This window comes from Heterodontus francisci, chromosome 9, assembly GCF_036365525.1.
Source record: "Heterodontus francisci isolate sHetFra1 chromosome 9, sHetFra1.hap1, whole genome shotgun sequence".
NCBI classification, from domain to species: Eukaryota; Metazoa; Chordata; class Chondrichthyes; order Heterodontiformes; family Heterodontidae; genus Heterodontus; species Heterodontus francisci.
In genome coordinates, this window is record NC_090379.1 from 43,993,201 (window position 1) to 44,013,967 (window position 20,767).

Consider the following 20,767-nt stretch of genomic DNA (forward strand, 5'->3'; position numbering starts at 1 on the left):
AGAGATTGGGGGGGGGGGAAGAGACGGAGAGATTGGGGGGGGGGGAAGAGACGGAGAGATTGGGGGGGGGGGGGAAGAGACGGAGAGATTGGGGGGGGGGGGAAGAGACGGAGAGATTGGGGGGGGAAGGGACGGAGAGATGGGGGGGGGGAAGGGACGGAGAGATGGGGGGGGGGAAGGGACGGAGAGATGGGGGGGGGGAAGGGACGGAGAGATGGGGGGGGGGGAAGGGACGGAGAGATGGGGGGGGGGAAGGGACGGAGAGATGGGGGGGGGGAAGGGACGGAGAGATGGGGGGGGGGAAGGGACGGAGAGATGGGGGGGGGGGGAAGGGACGGAGAGATGGGGGGGGGAAGGGACGGAGAGATGGGGGGGGGAAGGGACGGAGAGATGGGGGGGGGAAGGGACGGAGAGATGGGGGGGGGGGAAGGGACGGAGAGATGGGGGGGGAGAGAGAGACTGAGAGACGGGGGGGGGGGGGGAGAGAGAGACTGAGAGACGGGGGGGGGGAGAGAGAGAGACTGAGAGACGGGGGGGGGGGGAGAGAGAGAGACTGAGAGACGGGGGGGGGGAGAGAGAGACTGAGAGACGGGGGGGGGGGGAGAGAGAGACTGAGAGACGGGGGGGGGGGAGAGAGAGACTGAGAGACGGGGGGGGGAGAGAGAGAGACTGAGAGACGGGGGGGGGGGGAGAGAGAGAGACTGAGAGACGGGGGGGGGGGGGAGAGAGAGACTGAGAGACGGGGGGGGGGGGGGAGAGAGAGACTGAGAGACGGGGGGGGGAGAGAGAGACTGGGAGACGGGGGGGGGGGGGGGAGAGAGAGACTGAGAGACGGGGGGGGGGGGGGGAGAGAGAGACTGAGAGACGGGGGGGGGAGAGAGAGACTGGGAGACGGAGGGGGGGGGGGGGAGACGGAGGGGGGGGGGGGGAGACGGAGGGGGGGGGGGAGACGGAGGGGGGGGGGGAGACGGAGGGGGGGGGGGAGACGGAGGGGGGGGGGGGAGACGGAGGGGGGGGGGGGGAGACGGAGGGGGGGGGGGAGACGGAGGGGGGGGGGGGAGACGGAGGGGGGGGGGGAGACGGAGGGGGGGGGGAGAGACGGAGGGGGGGGGGGAGAGACGGAGGGGGGGGGGAGAGACGGAGGGGGGGGGGAGAGACGGAGGGGGGGGGGAGAGACGGAGGGGGGGGGGAGAGACGGAGGGGGGGGGGAGAGACGGAGGGGGGGGGGAGAGACGGAGGGGGGGGGGGAGAGACGGAGGGGGGGGGGAGAGACGGAGGGGGGGGGGAGAGACGGAGGGGGGGGGGGAGAGACGGAGGGGGGGGGGGAGAGACGGAGGGGGGGGGGAGAGACGGAGGGGGGGGGGAGAGACGGAGGGGGGGGGGAGAGACGGAGGGGGGGGGGAGAGACGGAGGGGGGGGGGGAGAGACGGAGGGGGGGGGGAGAGACGGAGGGGGGGGGGAGAGACGGAGGGGGGGGGGGAGACGGAGGGGGGGGGGAGACGGAGGGGGGGGGGGAGACGGAGGGGGGGGGGGAGACGGAGGAGGGGGGGGGAGACGGAGGGGGGGGGAGACGGAGGGGGGGGGAGACGGAGGGGGGGGAGACGGAGGGGGGGGAGACGGAGGGGGGGGAGACGGAGGGGGGGGAGACGGAGGGGGGGGGAGACGGAGGGGGGGGAGAGACGGAGGGGGGGGAGAGACGGAGGGGGGGGAGAGACGGAGGGGGGGGAGAGACGGAGGGGGGGGAGAGACGGAGGGGGGGGAGAGACGGAGGGGGGGGAGAGACGGAGGGGGGGGGAGACGGAGGGGGGGGGAGACGGAGGGGGGGGGAGACGGAGGGGGGGGGAGACGGAGGGGGGGGGAGACGGAGGGGGGGGGAGACGGAGGGGGGGGGAGACGGAGGGGGGGGGAGACGGAGGGGGGGGGAGACGGAGGGGGGGGGAGACGGAGGGGGGGGGAGACGGAGGGGGGGGGAGACGGAGGGGGGGGGAGACGGAGGGGGGGGGAGACGGAGGGGGGGGGAGACGGAGGGGGGGGGAGACGGAGGGGGGGGGAGACGGAGGGGGGGGGAGACGGAGGGGGGGGGAGACGGAGGGGGGGGGAGACGGAGGGGGGGGGAGACGGAGGGGGGGGGAGACGGAGGGGGGGGGAGACGGAGGGGGGGGGAGACGGAGGGGGGGGGAGACGGAGGGGGGGGGAGACGGAGGGGGGGGGAGACGGAGGGGGGGGGAGACGGAGGGGGGGGGAGACGGAGGGGGGGGGAGACGGAGGGGGGGGGAGACGGAGGGGGGGGGAGACGGAGGGGGGGGGAGACGGAGGGGGGGGGAGACGGAGGGGGGGGGAGACGGAGGGGGGGGGGAGACGGAGGGGGGGGGGAGACGGAGGGGGGGGGGAGACGGAGGGGGGGGGAGACGGAGGGGGGGGGAGACGGAGGGGGGGGGAGACGGAGGGGGGGGGAGACGGAGGGGGGGGGAGACGGAGGGGGGGGGAGACGGAGGGGGGGGAGACGGAGGGGGGGGGAGACGGAGGGGGGGGGAGACGGAGGGGGGGGGAGACGGAGGGGGGGGGAGACGGAGGGGGGGGGAGACGGAGGGGGGGGGAGACGGAGGGGGGGGGAGACGGAGGGGGGGGGAGACGGAGGGGGGGGGAGACGGAGGGGGGGGGAGACGGAGGGGGGGGGAGACGGAGGGGGGGGGAGACGGAGGGGGGGGGAGACGGAGGGGGGGGGAGACGGAGGGGGGGGGAGACGGAGGGGGGGGGAGACGGAGGGGGGGGGAGACGGAGGGGGGGGGAGACGGAGGGGGGGGGAGACGGAGGGGGGGGGAGACGGAGGGGGGGGGAGACGGAGGGGGGGGGAGACGGAGGGGGGGGGAGACGGAGGGGGGGGGAGACGGAGGGGGGGGGAGACGGAGGGGGGGGGAGACGGAGGGGGGGGGAGACGGAGGGGGGGGGAGACGGAGGGGGGGGGGAGACGGAGGGGGGGGGAGACGGAGGGGGGGGGAGACGGAGGGGGGGGGAGACGGAGGGGGGGGAGACGGAGGGGGGGGAGACGGAGGGGGGGAGACGGAGGGGGGGGGAGACGGAGGGGGGGGGGGAGACGGAGGGGGGGGGGGAGACGGAGGGGGGGGGGGGAGACGGAGGGGGGGGGGGAGACGGAGGGGGGGGGGGGAGACGGAGGGGGGGGGGGGAGACGGAGGGGGGGGGGGGAGACGGAGGGGGGGGGGGAGGACGGAGGGGGGGGGGGGGGAGACGGAGGGGGGGGGGGGGAGACGGTGGGGGGGGGGGGAGACGGAGGGGGGGGGGGGAGACGGAGGGGGGGGGGGGAGACGGAGGGGGGGGGGGGAGACGGAGGGGGGGGGGGGAGACGGAGGGGGGGGAGACGGAGGGGGGGGAGACGGAGGGGGGGGAGACGGAGGGGGGGGAGACGGAGGGGGGGGAGACGGAGGGGGGGGAGACGGAGGGGGGGGAGACGGAGGGGGGGGAGACGGAGGGGGGGGAGACGGAGGGGGGAGACGGAGAAATTTTTTTTAAAATTTGTTCATGGGATATGGGCGTCACTGACAAGGCCAGCATTTATTGCCCATCCCCAACTACCCTTGAGAAGGTGGTGGCGAGCTGCCTTCTTGAACCGCTGCAGTCCATGTGAGGTAGGTACACCCACAGTGCTATCAGGAAGGGAGTTCCAGGATTTTGACCCAGTAACAGTGAAGGAACAGTGATATAGTTCCAAGTCAGGATGGTGTGTGGCTTGGAGGGAACTTGCAGGTGATGGTGCTCCCCTGCAACTACTGCCCTTGTCCTTCTAGGTGGTCGAGGTTGTGGGTTTGGAAGGTGCTGTGGAAGAAGCCTTGGTGCGTTGCTGCAGTACTTTTTGTATATGGTACACACTGCTGTCATTATGTGGCGGTGGTGAAGGGAATAAATGTTTGTGGATGGGGTGCCAATCAAGTGGGCTGCTGAATGGTGTCGAGCTTCGAGTGTTGTTGGAGCTGCACCCATCCAGGCAAGTGGAGAGTATTCCATCATACTCCTGACTTGTGCCTTGCAAATGGTGGACAGGCTTTGGGGAGTCAGGAGGTGTGTTAGTCACCGCAGGATTCCTAGCCGCTGACCTGGCTGGTTCTTGTAGCCATGGTATTTATATGGCTACTCAGTTTCTGATCAATGGTAACCCCCAGGATGTTGATAGTGGGGCATTCAGGGATCGTAATGCCACTGACTGTCAAGGGGTGATGGTTAGATTCTCTCTTGTTGGAGATGCTCATTGCCTGGCACTTGAACGGCACAAATGTTACTTGCCACTTATCAGCTCAAGCCTGGATATTATCCACGTCTTGGTGCATTTCTACACACACTGCTTCAGTAGCTGGGGAGTTGCAAATTGTGCTGTGCAATCATCAGCGAAGATCCCCACTTCTGACCTTATGTTTGAAGGAAAGTCATTGATGAAGCAGCTGAAGAACGTTGGGCCTAGGACTCTACCCTGAGGAACTCCTGCAGTGATATCTTATATTGAGGAAGTATTAATGGGATTAACATCCTTGGAAGTTGATAAACCACCAGGGCCAGATGAAATGTACCCTAGGCTGTTAAAAGAAGCAAGAGAGGAAATAGCAGAGGGTCTGACTATCATTTTCCAGTACTCACTGGATGCAGGAGTGGTGCCGGAGGATTGGAGAACTGCTAACGTTGTACCTCTGTTTAAAAAGGGAGCGAAGAATAGACCAAATAATTACAGGCCAGTCAGTCTAACCTCAGTAGCGGACAAATTATTGCAATCTATTCGGAGAGACAGGATAAATTGTCACTTAGAAAGGCACTGGTTAATCTAGGATAGTCAGCATGGATTCTTACGGGAAGATCTTGTCTGACCAACTTGATTGAATTTTTTGAAGGCGTAACAAGGAAGACAGATGAGGGTAGTGCAGTTGATGTGGTCTACATGGATTTTAGCAAGGCTTTTGACAAGGTCCCACATGGCAGACTGGTTAAAAAAATAAAATCCCATGGGATCCAGGGAAATGCATCAAGGTGGATACAAAATTGGTTCAGTGGCAGGAAACAAAGGGTAATTGTTGACGGGGGTTTTTGCGACTGGAGGGCTGTTTCCAATGGCGTTCCACAGGGCTCAGTACAGGGTCCCTTGCTTTTTGTGGTATATATTAACAATTTAGAAGTAAATTTAGGGGGCATGATCAAGAAGTTTGCAGACAACACAAAGATTGGCTGTGTGGTAGATAGCGAGGAGGATAGCTGTAGGCTGCAGGAAAATATTGCTGGTCTGGTCAGATGGGCAGAAAAGTGGCAAATGGAATTCAACCTGGAGAAGTGTGAGGTGATGCATTTGGGAAGGTGAAACAAGGCAAAGGAATACACAATTAATGGGAAAATACTGAGAAGTGTAGAGGAAGTGAGGGACCTTGCAGTGAATGTCCACAGATCCCTGAAGGTAGCAGGATAGGTCGATAAGGTGGTTAAGAAGGCATATGGAATCCTTTCCTTTATTAGCCGAGGTATAGAATACAACAGCAGGGTGGTTATGCTGGAACTGTATAACTCATTGGTTAGGCCACAACTTGAGTACTGTGTGCAGTTCTGGTCACCTCATTACAGAAAGGATGTAATTGCACTAGAGAGGTTACTATGACGAAAGATTGGATAAGCTGGGGTTGTTCTCCTTGGAACAGAGAAGGCTGAAGGGAGATCTGATTGAAATGTACAAAATTTTGAGCGGCCTGGATAGAGTGGAGGTGAAGGGTCTGTTTACCTTAGCAGAGAATTCAGTGACGAGGGGGCATAGATTTTAGAAAGATTAGAGGGGAGATGAGGAAAAACCTTTTCACCCAGAGTGTGGTGGGGTCTGAAACTCACTGCCTGAAAGGGTGGTTGAGGCAGAAACCCTCAACTCATTCAAAAGGAGTCTGGATATGCACCTCAAGTGCTGTAATCTGCAGGGCTACGGACCGAATGCTGGAAGGTGGGATTGGAATAGGTGCATCACTTTTTGGCCAGCACAGACACAATGGGCCAAGTGGCCTCTTTCTGCACCTTAAACTTTCTATGATTCTATGTCCTGGAGCTGAGATGATGGACATCCAACAACCACAACTATCTTCCTTTGAGCTAGGTACGACTAGGGCTCCTTGATGCCATACTCAATCAAATGCTGCCTTGATATCAAGGGCAGTCACTTTCACCTCACCTCTTGAGTTCAACTCTTTTGTCCATGTTTGAACCAAGGCTGCAATGAGGTCAAGAGCTGAGCAGCACTGGCGGAACCCAAACTGAGCGTCACTGAGCAGGTTATTGCTAAACAAGTGCCACTTCCATCATTTTACTGATGATTGAGAGTAGACTGATGGGGTGGTAATTGGCCAGGTTGGATTTGTCCTTTTTGTGTACAGGATATACCTGGGCAATTTTCCACATGGCTGGGTAGATGCCAGTGTTATAGCTGTACTGGAACAGCTTGGCTAGGGGCGCGGCGAGTTCTGGAGCACGTCTTCAGTACTATTGCTAGAATGTTGTCAGGGCCCATGGTCTTTGCAGTATCCAGTGCCTTCAGTTGTTTCTCAATATCACGCGGAGTGAATCGAATTGGCTGAAGACTGGCATCTGTGATGCTGGGGACTTCAGGAGGAGGCAGAGATGGAGCACTCGGCACTTCTGGCTGAAGATTGTTGCAAATGCTCCAGCCTTAGCTTTTGCACTGATGTGCTGGGTTCCCCCATCATTGAGGATGGGGATTTTTGTGGAGCCACCTCCTCCAGTTAGTTGTCTAATTGTCCACCACCATTCACGACTGGAAGTGGCAGGACTGCAGAGCTTGGATCTGATTCGTTGGTTGTGGGATTGCTCAGCTCTGTCCATCACATGCTGCTTACGCTGTCTGGCACACAAGTAGTCCTGGGCTGTAGGTCCACCAGATTGACACCTCATTTTGAGGTAAGCCTGGTGCTGCTCCTGGTGTGCCCTCCTACACTCTTCACTGAACCAGGATTGATCCCGCACCCCCATAACCACCAACCCCCCCACCCCCAGCTTGATGGCAATGGTAGAGTGGGGGATATGCTGGGCTACAGATTACAGATTGTGGTTAAATAAACACATCGTGGTATCCACAGCACCTCATGGATGTCCAGATTTGCATTCCTAGATCTGTTCTAAATCCATCCCATTTAGCATGGTGGTAGTGCCACACAATACGATAGATGGTACATTGTCTTCACAAGGACTGTGCGGTCATCACTCCTATCTGCATCAAGTGAGGACAAGGTCATGTATATTTTTCCCTTTTGTTGGTTCCCTCACCACCTGCTGCAGACCCAGTCTAGCAGCTATGTCCTTTAGAACTCAGCCAGCTTGGCCAGTAGTGGTGCTACCGAGCCACTCTTGGTGAGTGACATTGAAGTCCCCCACCCAGAGTACATTCTGTGCTCTTGCTTCCCTCAGTGTTTCCTCCAAGTGTTGTTCAACGTGGAGGAGTACTGATTCATCAGTTTTGGGGGGGGGGGGGGAGGGGGGGGGGGTGGTAATCAGCAGGAGGTTTCCTTGCCCATGTTTGACCTGATGCCATGAGACTTCATGTGGTCTGGAGTCAATGTTGAGCACTCCCAGGGCAACTCCCTCCGGACTGTATACCACTGTGCCACCACCTCTACCGGGTCTGTCCTGCCTGTGGGACAGGACATACCCAGGGATGGTGATGTCTGAGATATTGTAAGGTATGATTCGGTGATTATGACTACGTCAAGCTGTTGCTGGACTACTCTCTGGGATAGCTCTCCCAACTTTAGCACAAGCCCTCAGCAGTTAGTAAGGAGGACTTTGCAGGATCGACAGGGCTGGGTTTGCCGTTGTCGTTTCCGTTGCCTAGGTCAATGCCGAGTGGTCCGTCCGGTTTCATTCCTTATTGACTGTGTAGTGGTTTGATACAACTGAGTGGCTTGCTAGGCCATTTCAGAGGGAATTAAGCATCAACCACATTGCTGTGGGGTCTGGAGTCACATGTAGGCCAGATCAGGTAAGAACAGCAGATTTCCTTCCCTAAAGGACATTAAAGGACTTCTACTCCCTTGTATTCTGTTCCTTTTGATGTAAAAGCCAATATTTCATTAACCTTTTTGATTATTTATTTTTTCTGTTCATGACATTTTAACAATCTATGTACCTGGGCCCCCAATTCTCTTAGGACCTCCACTGTTTCTAGCTTTTCACTATTTAAAAAGTACTCTGTCCCATGCTTTTTAGGTCCAAAGTGGATAACTTCACATTTGCCTACATTGAAATCTATTTGCCACAGTTCTGCCCATTCACTTCATCTATCAATATGCTTCCATCTACACCGCTTACAATGAAACCTACCTTTGTGTCATCAGTAAACTCGGATATGTGGCTTTCTGCCCCATCACCCAAGTTAATAATTATGATGGATCTGTGATGGGGCTTCAACTATTCATGTGGGAAACCACTAGTCACATCCTGATAATTAGAGCATCTGCCCATTATACCCACTCTCTGTCTCCTGCTGCTGAGCCAAATTCCTAACCAAGTCAATAACTTGCCTTCAATTCCATGAGCTTCAACTTTAGCTAAGTCTCTTGAAGGACTTTAACATATGCCTTCTGCAACTCCATATAAATAATATCCAAAAACATTCCCCTATCCACTAAAATAAAATATGAAAATTATCTACTACTTTTGTCACTCTTCAATAAATTCATAACAGGTTCATCAGGCATGGCCTACCCTTTACAAATTCAGGTTTGCTCTCTCAGATCAGCTGAAAATTTTCAAGGTGTTCAGTCACTAGAGTCTATAATTAAGGATAGAGTAATTTCCTGACAACAGATGTTAGAATAGGTTCCCTCTCTCACCTTTTCTTAAATAGCAGAGTGACATGCACAATTTTCCAACCCATTATTATTTTCCTTGGGATTCCAGCATGCTGACCTCTTCCTCTACTGTAAATACTGATGCAAAGTAATTATTCAACATGTCTGCCATTTCAATATTTTCAATGATAAATCACAGTTATCAGTTTTCAAGGGGGCCACATTGCTCCTGACCACCCTCTTTTCCTAATTGTAAAAATTGTGCGTATTGTTTTGATGTCCCTTGCAAGCATCTTTTTATACTTCCATTCTGTAGCTCTTCCTTTTGTCACCCTTTGATATTTTTTGTATCTCTCCCATTCGCCAGGATCTGTGATAGTTATTGCATCTTTGTGTGTTTTTTCTTTTAGTTTTATGTTGCCCCTTGATTCTTTAGTTGCCCATGGCTGTTTTTTTTGGCAAATGGAGCTCCTGTGCCTTATGCATATAAACTGGTTCTGTATGACATTAAATTCCTTTTTGAACACCTCCCACTGATCTTCTGCTATTTCACCTAACAGATCATAGAATGGTTACAACACAGAAGGCAGCCATTTGGCCTGTCGTGTCCATGCCTGCTCTCTGCAAGATCAACTCAGCAACTCCCATGTTTTCCCTGTAGGCCAGCAAATTTTCTCTCTTAAAGTGCTTATCCAATCATTTTTGAAGGCCATGATTGAATCTGCCTCCACCGCACTCTCAGGCAGTGCATTCCAGATCCTAACCACTTGCTGCATAAAACAGTTTTTTCCCACGTCACCATTGGTTCTTTTGCCAATCACCTTAAATCAGTGTACTCTGGTTCTCGAATCATCTGCCAATGGGGTCAGTTTCTCTCTATGTACTTTGTCTAGACCCCTCATTATTTTGAACACCTCTATCAAATCGTCTCTCAGCTTTCACTTTTCCAAGGAAAAGACCAGCTTCTCCAATCTATCCACTTAACTGAAGTCCTTCATCTTTGGAACCATTCTCATGAATCTTTTCTGCACCCTCTCAAATGCCTTCACATCCTTGCTAAAGTGTGGTGTCCAGAATTGAACACAAAACTCTAGCGGAGGCCAAACCAGCATTTTATAAAGGTTCATCATTAACCTCCTTGCTCTTATACACTATGCCTCTATTTATAAAGCCCAGGATCCAGTGTGCCTTTTTAACCACTTCCTCAACCTGTCCTGCCACCTTCAACAGTTTGTGCACATATATGCCCAGGTCTCTCCCTACCTGCAAGGAGGTGGTGGCACAGTGGTAATGTCACTGGACTAGCGATCCAGAACCCAGGCTAATGCTCTGGGGATATGGGTGCGAATCCCACCACAGCAGATGGTGGAATTTGAATTCAATTACTAAATCTGGAATTAAAAAGCTAGTTTAATGGTGACCATGAAACCATTGTTGATTGTTGTAAAAACCCATCTGGTTCACTAATATCCTTTAGGGAAATGGATCTGCCGTCCTTACCTGGTCTGGACGCACAGCAATGTGGTTGACTCTTAAAATGCTCTCTGAAATGGTCTAAGCAAGCCACTCAGTTCAAGGGTAATTTGGGATGGGCAATGGGCTTAGCCAGCGACACCCACATCCCGCAAATAAAAAAAACCTTTAGAATTGTATCCTATTTTATATTGCCTCGCCTTGCTTTTAACCAAAATGTATCACTTCACACCTCTTTGCATTAAATTTCATCTGCGACATGTCCGCCCATCCCACCAGCCTGTCTATGTCCTCTTGAAGATGGTCGCCATCCTCCTCACAGTTTACAATACTTCCAAGTTTTGTGTCATGTGCAAATTTTGAAATGAGATTTGCCCAGTTTACTATGGACAGCCTCCGTCTCATTGCATTGAAGTCAGCTTTAACTAAATCTATAATCTTATTAGCTGCCTTGCATTCCTCTCTCAGTTGAACTTGATTGTATAAGGATCATGATTAGATAATTGTTCACGCACCGATGATTTCACTAATTCTGGCTCATTACTCATTACTAAATCTAATATGGTATGACCCTTGTTGGTTCTAGGGCATATTGTTGCAGAAAGCTATCCTGGACACACAAGAAACTCACTACCTTTCTGATGTGCTAGTTTTCTTGTACCAATCTATACAAAAGTTAAAATTCCTCATTAAAACCACTGTCTTTGCTACATTCTTGTCTAGTCTCTGCATTTATACATTGTACCATTTCACAGTTGCTATCTGGGGGCCTATTCACAACTCCCGCTACAGTTTTAAATCCTTTTCTATTAATTCTACCTATAAAGTCTCCAATGCCTACTTACTTCATTATATTCTTTCTCATCATTGAAGGCAACTCCTTCCCCATCTACTGTTTTCCCTATCCCTTTCTGTAGACCTTATAACCTGGTATATTTAATTCCCAGTCCTGACCATCTGGCAGCCATGTTTTAGTAATGACTACTATGTCATACTCTCCCTAATTGAATTTGCGCCTGCAATTCATTCAATTTGCTTTACTCTGTGCATTTGCATAAAGAATGCTTATTTGAGCCATATACCCCAAAATGTCCTTCTGCGCTAATGTTTTACTCACAAGGTTTTTAATTCGCTCTCTGGGTTTAATTACTTAACATCTTTCAATTTTCCCTTTACCTGTAGTGCTTAAAAGCACAATTTCTGAATGTAACTCTACTCTTATCTTTCAGTTGTTTTCAAACTATTTATACAAGCTTTTCCACCCAAGCCCTCCCCGGGATCCACAAGGACCCTGGTCCCAGCCTGGTTTAGGTGGAGCCCATCCCAATGGTACAATTCCTTCCTGTCTCAGTAGCAATGCCGATGTTCCATGAAATGGAACCCCTCATTCCCACACCACTCCTCCAGCCATGTTTTCACCTCCTTAATCTGCTTATCCCTATGCCAAATTGCACATGTTTCAGGTAATAATCCAGAGATTATAACCCTTGAGGTCCTGTTCTTTAATTTAGCTCGCAGCTCCTGGTACTCACCAAAAAGAACCTCTTGCCTACTCTTCCCTATGTTGTTTGTCCCAGCATGGATCACAACAACTGGAGTCACCTCCCTTTCCAATATCCTTTCAAGCCAGTTCAAGATGTCCCTCAATCTGGCACCAGCTAGGCAACATACCACGTGGGACTCTTGATACTGCTTACAAAGGATGCAGTCGGTCCCCTTAACTGTTGAATCCCCTGCAACTACCATATTACGCTACCCCTCCTCCTCCCCATTTTGTACAGCCTCCTGTTCCATGTTGCCATGGTCCACATTCTAGCTGTCCTTCTGACAGGCATCGGATCATAAGTATTCGGCCCGTCGAGCCTGCTCTGCCATTCAAACAGATCATGGCTGATCATCTACCTCCACGTCATTTTTCCCCACTATTCCCATATCCCTTGGTGTCATTAGTATCCAGAAATCCATTGATTTTTATCTTGAACATGCTCAATGATTTAGCTTCCACAGCCCTCTGGGGTAGAGAATTCCACAGATTCACCACGCTCTGAGTAAAGAAATTTCTCCTCATCTCAGTCTGAAATGGCCTGCCCCTTATTCTGAGACTTTGTCCCCTTGCTCTAGACTCACCAGCCAGAGGAACCATCCTGCCCACATCTACCCTGTCACGCCCTGAAAGAATTTTGTAAGTTTCAATGAGATCACCTCTCATTCTTTGAAACTCTAGAGAATGCAGGCCCAGTTTCTGCAATCTCTCCTCATAAGACAATCCCGCCATCCCTGGCATTAGTCTGGTGAACCTCCGTTGCACTCCCTCTATGGCAAGTATATCCTTCCTTAGATAAGGAGACCAAAATTCTACACAATACTCCAGGTGCAGTCTCACCAAGGCTTTATACAAGTGAAGCAAAATATCTTTACTCCTGTACTCAAATCCCCTTGCCATGAAGGCCAACATACCGTTTGCTTTCTTAATTGCTTGCTAAACCTGCATATTAGCTTTTAGTGACTCATGAACAAGGACACCCAGGTCTCTTTGGACATCAACACTTCCCAACCTCTCACCATTTAAGAAATACTCTGCCTTTGTTTTTGCTACCAACGTGGATCACCTCACACTTATATTCCATCTGCCATGTTCTTGCCCATTCATTTAGCCTGTCCAAATCCCCTTGAAGCCTCCTTGCAAATTCTTACAACTTACATTCCGTCCTAGTTTTCCTAGTCTTTATCCTTATCCTCAAAGGTAGCAAGTACATTATACTTATTGAACAGGATCAGTTTCTGCTGATCCTTGTTCTCTCTCCCACCGAAGTTCCTCTTACTCTGCACAGTTATTGGTCACACTGACCCCGTTCTGAACCTGCACTTCTCAACAAGGTGTGACCGAGGTCTGGAGCAAACTGTCAGATACTTCGCCCCTCGCTTATGTGTTAGCACGTCTCCAACGCAATGAGTCTCAACTGGAGAGATTTGAGACAGAGACATCTACTGCAGATGTGTTCGCTCGGGAGTCTTGCCGACAAACTCCCACATACTGCAATCCAGACACAGCCTGCTCTGCAATATCTTAATCTAGATTATCTAGATCTACTTTTTAAGTTTGTTGATATCTACTTTATAGTTTGTTGTAATTTTTTCATTTTTCTGCACACTAACTTGCACCACGCGTACAGGAGCAAAATACTGTGGATGCTGGAAATCTGAAATAAAAACAGAAAATGCTGGAAATACTCAGCAGGTTTGACAGCATCTGATGCCTCCACCTTCTCACGGGCAATAAGTGATGAGCAATAAATTCTGGCCTAGCCAGCGACACCCACATCCCATGAACGAATAAAGAAAAACACATCTTTCCCTCCTCTCCCATTTCAGCCTACTGAAGGGACTGTTTCCTCTGCGACACCCTGACCACTCCTCAATTACTCCCATTACACCCCTCCCTCTGCACCATCCCACACAAACACAGGAGATGCAACACCTGCGCTTTTACCTCCTCCCTTCTCACCATTCAAGATCCCAAATACTCCTTCCAGGTGAAACAGTGATTTACTTTTACCGCTTTCAATTTAGTATACTGTACTCACTGTTCACAAAGCAGTCTCCTCTACATTGGGGAGACCACCCACCCCCGCAACTTGATTAACAGCTTTGCTTCAAATCATTTGTATACACTACATCAGTGGCCTTATGGAATCCTGCTAGTGACCGCTTACCATAATGAAATAGCTCCTTTCACAACAGCCTTTTGCTTTTATGGTTTAGTTAACTTTCCAACCACTTCATACATTTTTACCTTGTGGATGCACTTGTGTAGCACTGTTGCAAAACCTGCACAATTACATCCAGAAAATTCCTCCTGTCAACAATGTCCAACATTCCCTCAAAGAACTTCATTAAATTTATTGGGCCAAACCTCTCACCACATCCATTCTGTATTTTGTAAGCGTTTTACTGACCCGCCTTTTAGCGTAATGCCCCTTTTTGGAATTATTTAGCTACTTTCCAATCCTAAAGTACTACTCAAGCTTCTAATGACTCCAAAAGATAGTTGCATTGATATAACCATTTTCATTGGAAACTTTATGTATCTTTGTTATGATGTCCATCAAGGCCTATGCCTTACCTTCCTTTAACGTGAACAGTCCCCCGAGATATCTGCAATTTCTATTTATTTTTGTACTTCCTGTGCTCAACTTCTGATATGACAAGACTGCCCAAAGTCTCCTTAGTGAACACAGAAGAATTAATTTAGTAGTCGGGACACAAGTAGCAGAATGGATAGCAAGCTGGCTACAAAAGGTAATAAGTCAGATTGGCAAAAGGTGGGAAGTGACATTCCACAAGGAATCTATGCTCGGACCACTGTTGTTCCGTATTTACATAAACAATTTGAAAATTCAATCTCAAAATTTATGGATAATACCAAATTGGAGGAGCTGTAGTTAATATAGAGGAGAACTGCAACAAAATACAGAAGATTATTAATAAACTTGCAAAATGGATGTGCAATTGGCAGGTGAACTGCAATATATTTATATTTTTTTAATTTTATATTTAGAGATACAGCACTGAAACAGGCCCTTCGGCCCGAGTCTGTGCCGACCAACAACCACCCATTTATACTAATCCTACAGTAATCCCATATTCCCTATCACCTCCCTACACTAGGGGCAATTTACAACGACCAATTTACCTATTACCTGCAAGTCTTTTGGATGTGGGAGGAAACAGGAGCACCCGGCGAAAACCCACGCAGACACAGGGAGAACTTGCAAACTCCGCACAGGCAGTACCCAGAATCGAACCCTGGTCCCTGGAGCCGTGAGGCTGCGGTGCTAACCACTGCGCCGCCCTAATAGATAAATGTAAGGAAGTGAAGGAGGCCACATACACCTTGGAAAATAAATGTCTAAATGGAGTAAAGGGAACAGAGATCTGGGGATACAGATACACAGATCACTAAAAAAAAAAGTAGTGACACAGGTTAATAAGGCCATAAAAAGAGTAAACAAAGAACAGGGGTTCGATTTTGATCGCGTTCTTTTGATGAGGTGTACTTGGATTTCCAAAAGGCATTTGCTGACAAGTCTTTGTGGCTCTTGATCAAAGTTGAATCCCATGGAATAAAAGGGGCAGTGGCATGGATAAGAAGTTGATTTTGAGTGACAGGAAACAAAGTAGCTATTGGACTGAAGCAAGGTATATAGTGGGGTTCCTTCCCCAGGGGTCAGAATTAGGACCACTGCTTTTCTTGATCTATATTAATGACCTAGACTTAGGTGTGCAGGCCACAATTTCAAAATTTGTGGACACAAAACTTGGAAGTATTGTGAACTGTGAGGAGGATAGTGATAGACTTCAAGAGGATATAGACAGGCTGGTGGAATGGGTGAAATGATACGGACGACACAGTGGCGCAGTGGTTAGCACCGCAGCCTCACAGCTCCAGCGACCCGGGTTCAATTCTGGGTACTGCCTGTGTGGAGTTTGCAAGTTCTCCCTGTGACCGCGAGGGTTTTCGCCGGGTGCCCCGGTTTCCTCCCACAGCCAAAGACTTGCAGGTTGATAGGTAAATTGGCCATTATAAATTGCCCCTAGTATAGGTAGGTGGTAGGGGAATATAGGGACAGGTGGGGATGTGGTAGTTTAGTTTTAGTTTAGTTTAGAGATACAGCACTGAAACAGGCCCTTCGGCCCACCGAGTCTGTGCCGACCATCAACCACCCATTTATACTAATCCTACACTAATTCCATATTCCTACCACATCCCCACCTGTCCCTATATTTCCCTACCACCTACCTATACTAGGAATATGGGATTAGTGTAAGATTAGTATAAATGGGTGGTTGATGGTCTGCACAGACTCGGTGGGCCGAAGGGCCTGTTTCAGTGCTGTATCTCCAAATAAAAAATAAATAGATACATTTTGGTTAGAAGAACGACGAGAGGCAATATAAAACAGGATACAATTCTAAAAGGAGGTGCAGTAGCAGAGGAACCTGGGGATATATGTGCATAAATCATTGAAGGTGGCAGGGCAGGTTGAGAAAGTGGTTAATAAAGGCATACGGGATCCTGGGCTTTATAAATAGAGGCACAGAGTACAAAAGCAAAGAAGTTATGGTGAACCTTTCTAATACACAGCTTTGGCCTCAACTGGAGTTTTGTGTCCAATTTTGGGCACCATTCTTCAGGAAGGATGTGAAGGCATTAGAGAGGGTGCAAATAAGATTCACGAGAATGGTTTCAGGGATGAGGGACTTCAGTTACATGGATAGATGGGAGAGGCTGGGGCTGTTCTCCTTTAGAGCACGTTGAGAGAAGATTTGATAGAGGTTTTCACAATCATGACAAAATCATCTGGACAGAGTAGATGGGGAGAAACTGTTCCCAATGGCCAAACAGTTGAGAACCAGAGGACATCGATTTAAGGTGATTGGCAAAAGAACCAAAAGCAACATGAATAAAACTTTTTTTTTTAAACGCAGAGAGCGGTTGTGATGTGGAATGCATTGCCTGAGTGTGGTAGAGGCAGATTCAATCGTTGCTTTCAAAAGGAAATTGGAATATTACCTGGAGAAAAAGATTTGTAGAGCTACGGGCAAAAGGCCAGGGAGTGAGAGTAGCTCTTGCAGAGAGCTGGCATGGATATAATGGGCCAAATGGCCTCCTTCTGTGCAGTAACCATTGTCATGGTCCTGTAATTTTTATTTCGGAATATGCGGTTTGCCTTTAAGGCTTGCAGGGGATCAGTATTGCTTTAAGAGCCGGCAAACCTTAAGAGTTATAGGAAGGTGCATTTTCGTTGCCTTAGAAACAGCCATTTGGAGACTGCGATTCAAAGGGTGCAATCGCGATACCATGGAAACAGCTACTGGGAGTGAGCCTGATGCGATACATTTGTTACAATTCAGTTTGAACTGGCAGTTAGGAAGACAGTTTGAACACACACAGAAGACACAGAAACAGCTGTGGGTGTCAGCACTGAAAAAGAACTCTCAACCATTTATACTGAAGGAAAGAGGATTTTAGTCTGTTTAATTCTTATCTCTCAGAACTCAAACATCAAGCAAAAAAGAGATCTCTGGTAATTTAAATTGAAGAAAGGGAAGTTAGACTGTGACAATCTTTTATCCCTCAAAAACTCAAGTCAGATTGATTCTGCTGAAAGTGTTTGCAAGTCGTTAACTGTTGAAATTCGCGGGGACTGCGGACAACGTTCTGCGGGGACTGCGGACAACGTTCTGTAAGGACTCTAATTTTTCTATTTTTAAATGTTCATAGTGTTTAAGAATTTAATTCTTCTAATTAAAGAGTTAATTTGTTGATTTAAAGACACCTGGTTTGGTTAGCCTCATTCGGGGGTCAATAGATGGTATAATTTGGTGGGTCTTTAATTTAAAAAGTTTTTACATATGTTAGCCGATCTGTGGAACGACGGGATTGAATTAACAGTGCGTTGGTCTCACCACAATCACAATCAGGAGCCGTCGGTCGTAACACCATTCTAGTTTCTAAAGGGATAGAACTGAAAAGCTGAGAAGTTGTGTTAAACTTGCATTGAACCTTGATAGAGTCATAAAGCATTACAGCACAGAATGACTATGACCCTTATCAAGGTTCTATACAATTTTAACATAACTTCTCAGTTTTTCAGTTCTATCCCTCTCGAAAGGAACCCCTGTGCTTTGTTTACTCTTTTTATGGCCTTATTAACCTGTGTCTTTACTTTCAGTGATCTGAGACCACAACTGGAGTACTGTTCTGGTCTCCATATTATAAATAGGACATAGAGGCATTGGAGAAGGTGCAAAAAAGATTTACTAAAATGAAACCACCATTGAGAGATTATACCTACAAGGAAAGATTAAACAGGGTGGGGGTCTTTTCTGGTGTAAAGAGAAGACTGAGAGGTGATCTGATAGAGGGATTTAAGATTATGATAGGGGTCAATATAGAGAAGATGCTTCCACTTGCAGATGAGAACATAAGGGGTCATAAATGCAAGATAGCAACCAACAAATCCAATAGGGAGATCAGAAGAAACTTCCTCACCTAGAGTGGTTAAAATGTGGAACTCGCTACCACGAAGAGTAGTTGACAAGAATAACATGGAAAGATATGTTGATGGGGTTAGAAGAGGGGTGGGAGAAGACTTTTGCAGAACAGAAACTCCTACGTGGATCTGTTGGGCCGACTGACCGGCTTCTGTGCTGCAAAAAATTTGTAGTACATTTGCTATCCCTTGATTTTGTGTAACCCTTTGAATGATTCAATAGTGTCACCATTTCCTCCCTTACCTGCTCGCTGCAGAAATGTTTATAAGAAGAAATGTTTGACATTTAATATTCCCCATACCCTAACCTTACTTTTTATGTTCGGTTTTCTGATGAGCTCCTATATCTCATTTAACTTGTTTATGTTCATCGCGCTTCACTGCGCCACCCATTACTTTGCCCTTACTCTCTACATTGCTTCTGCTGTCATCCAGAATGATCTTTTTCTCTGTTAACCTTCTTCCCTTCTGGTATGTGTCTGTTCTTTCTGTATTCAGTGTATGGTACTTCTGAACACAATCTATTTTTTCTTCAATGCTTTATCCCCAAACAGTGCTGTTCTGATTTCTCATCCTCTTCAAATATGCCTTTTGTCATTTAATCTCTCCTGCCTTCCACCCCATCACAGACCTTCTCTTTTGTTCTTCCTGCAAACCCCACCCCTGCCACTGTACTTGCTTAAAACCTCTAACTTTTTCCAGTTCTGACAAAAGGTCACTGACTTGAAATGTTAGCTTGGTTTCTCTCTCCACAGATGCTGCCTGACATTCCGAGATTTTCTGTTTTTATGCCTTTCTAAAGTTGAACATTTTTATTACAGCAATTCTCTTTTCCTTCATAAGACTAACCTTAAACTTCACTTTATTGAGATCACTACTGCCAAGGTGATCTCTGATTCTTGACATGTCTACCACCTCCAAATTGTTACTTACTACAAAGTTCTATAGTGCACCTGTTCTTATATGGAACAGAAAGTCTATAATAGAACAATATTGTGTCCAGGATCATGTTTTCAGTCCTATTACGGATTAGGTTGGAAATCTTAATACAACTGAAGTCACTCATAATAACTCCATCTGTTCCATATATATTTCTCTTATTTGACTACAAAGTTCTTGATACCCTCTTCTGATCTGGTAGTCCATAGCAGATGAGCATAACTGATTTCCTTCCCCTTGTGTCGCTCATTGCTACCCACACCCAAACCAAATAGGTCTATCTCTGGTATGGTATCTTGTCTTTCATAGTGAGAGGATTCGAGTACAGGAGCAGGGATGTCTTGCTGCAATTATACAGGGCCTTGGTGACGCCACACATGGAATATTGTGTGCAGTTTTGGTCTCCTTATCTGAGGAAGGATGTTCTTGCTATAGAGGGAGTGCAGCGAAGGTTTACCAGACTGATTCCTGGGATGGCGGGACTGACGTAGGAGGAGAGATTGAGTCAGTTAGGATTATATTCGCTGGAGTTCAGAAGAGTGAGGGGGAATCTCATAGAAACCTATAAAATTCTAACAGGACTTGACCAAGCAGATGCAGGAAAGATGTTCCCAATGGTGGGGGAGTCTAGAACCAGGGGTCATAGTCCAAGGATATGGGGGGTTTAAAGGGATCAAAGGATATGGGGCGAAAGGGGGAACAGGTTACGGAGTTGGATGATCATAATGAATGGCGGAGCAGGCTCGAAGGGCCGAATAGTCTACTCCTGCTCCTATTTTCTATGTTTCTTTGTATGGTTAAGTGCTCTTTTGGGTAAATGGCTACACAATGATATTATAGCCTCTCTCCCCAGCAAAAACCTCCAAGTCGCTCATTTAATTTCCATTATTTTAAGCATTCTTATGTAAAGGTTTGAGGCATCCATGAAACAATAGTCATAGTGTCAAACAGCACAGAAACAGGCCCTTTGGCCCATCGTGTCCGTGCCAGCCATCAAGCACCTATTTATTCTAATCCCATTTTCCAGCACTTGGCCCGTAGCCTTGCATGCTACGGTGTTTCAAGTGCTCATCGAAACACTCCTTAAATGTTGTAAGGGTTCCTGCCTCTACCACCCCTTCAGGCAGTGTGTTCCAGATTCCAACCACCCTCAGGGTGAAAAGATATTTCCTCAAATCCCCTCTAAACCTCCTGACCCTTACCTTAAATCTACACCCCCTGGATACTGACAGCTCTGCTATGGGAAAAAGTTTCTTTCTATCTACCCTATCAATGCCCCTTATAATTTTGTATACCTCAATCAGGTCCCCCCCCTCAACCTTCGCTGCTCCAAGGAAAACAATCCTAGCCTATCCAGTCTCTCTTCATAGCTGAAATGTTCCAGCCCAGGCAACATTCTGGTGCATCTCCTCTGCAACCTCTCCAGTGCAATCATATCCAGTGCAATCATATCCTTCCTATAGTGTG

General features: G+C 49.4%; 1 protein-coding gene across 7 annotated transcripts in view; it reads right to left on the reverse strand.

Moving 5' to 3' along the window:
* Positions 1–20,767, reverse strand: part of wdr20a (WD repeat domain 20a) — a 130,755-nt gene that overhangs the window by 13,287 nt on the left and 96,701 nt on the right. Inside the window, exon 3 of one of the 7 annotated variants that reach the window (XM_068038921.1) lies at positions 14,428–14,528. The exons of the other annotated variants lie outside the window; for them this stretch is intronic. Within the exon in view, the coding sequence (XP_067895022.1) occupies positions 14,469–14,528 (60 nt within the window). The 3' untranslated portion in view covers positions 14,428–14,468. The remainder of the gene's footprint in view (positions 1–14,427; positions 14,529–20,767) is intronic. 7 annotated transcript variants of the gene reach the window in all.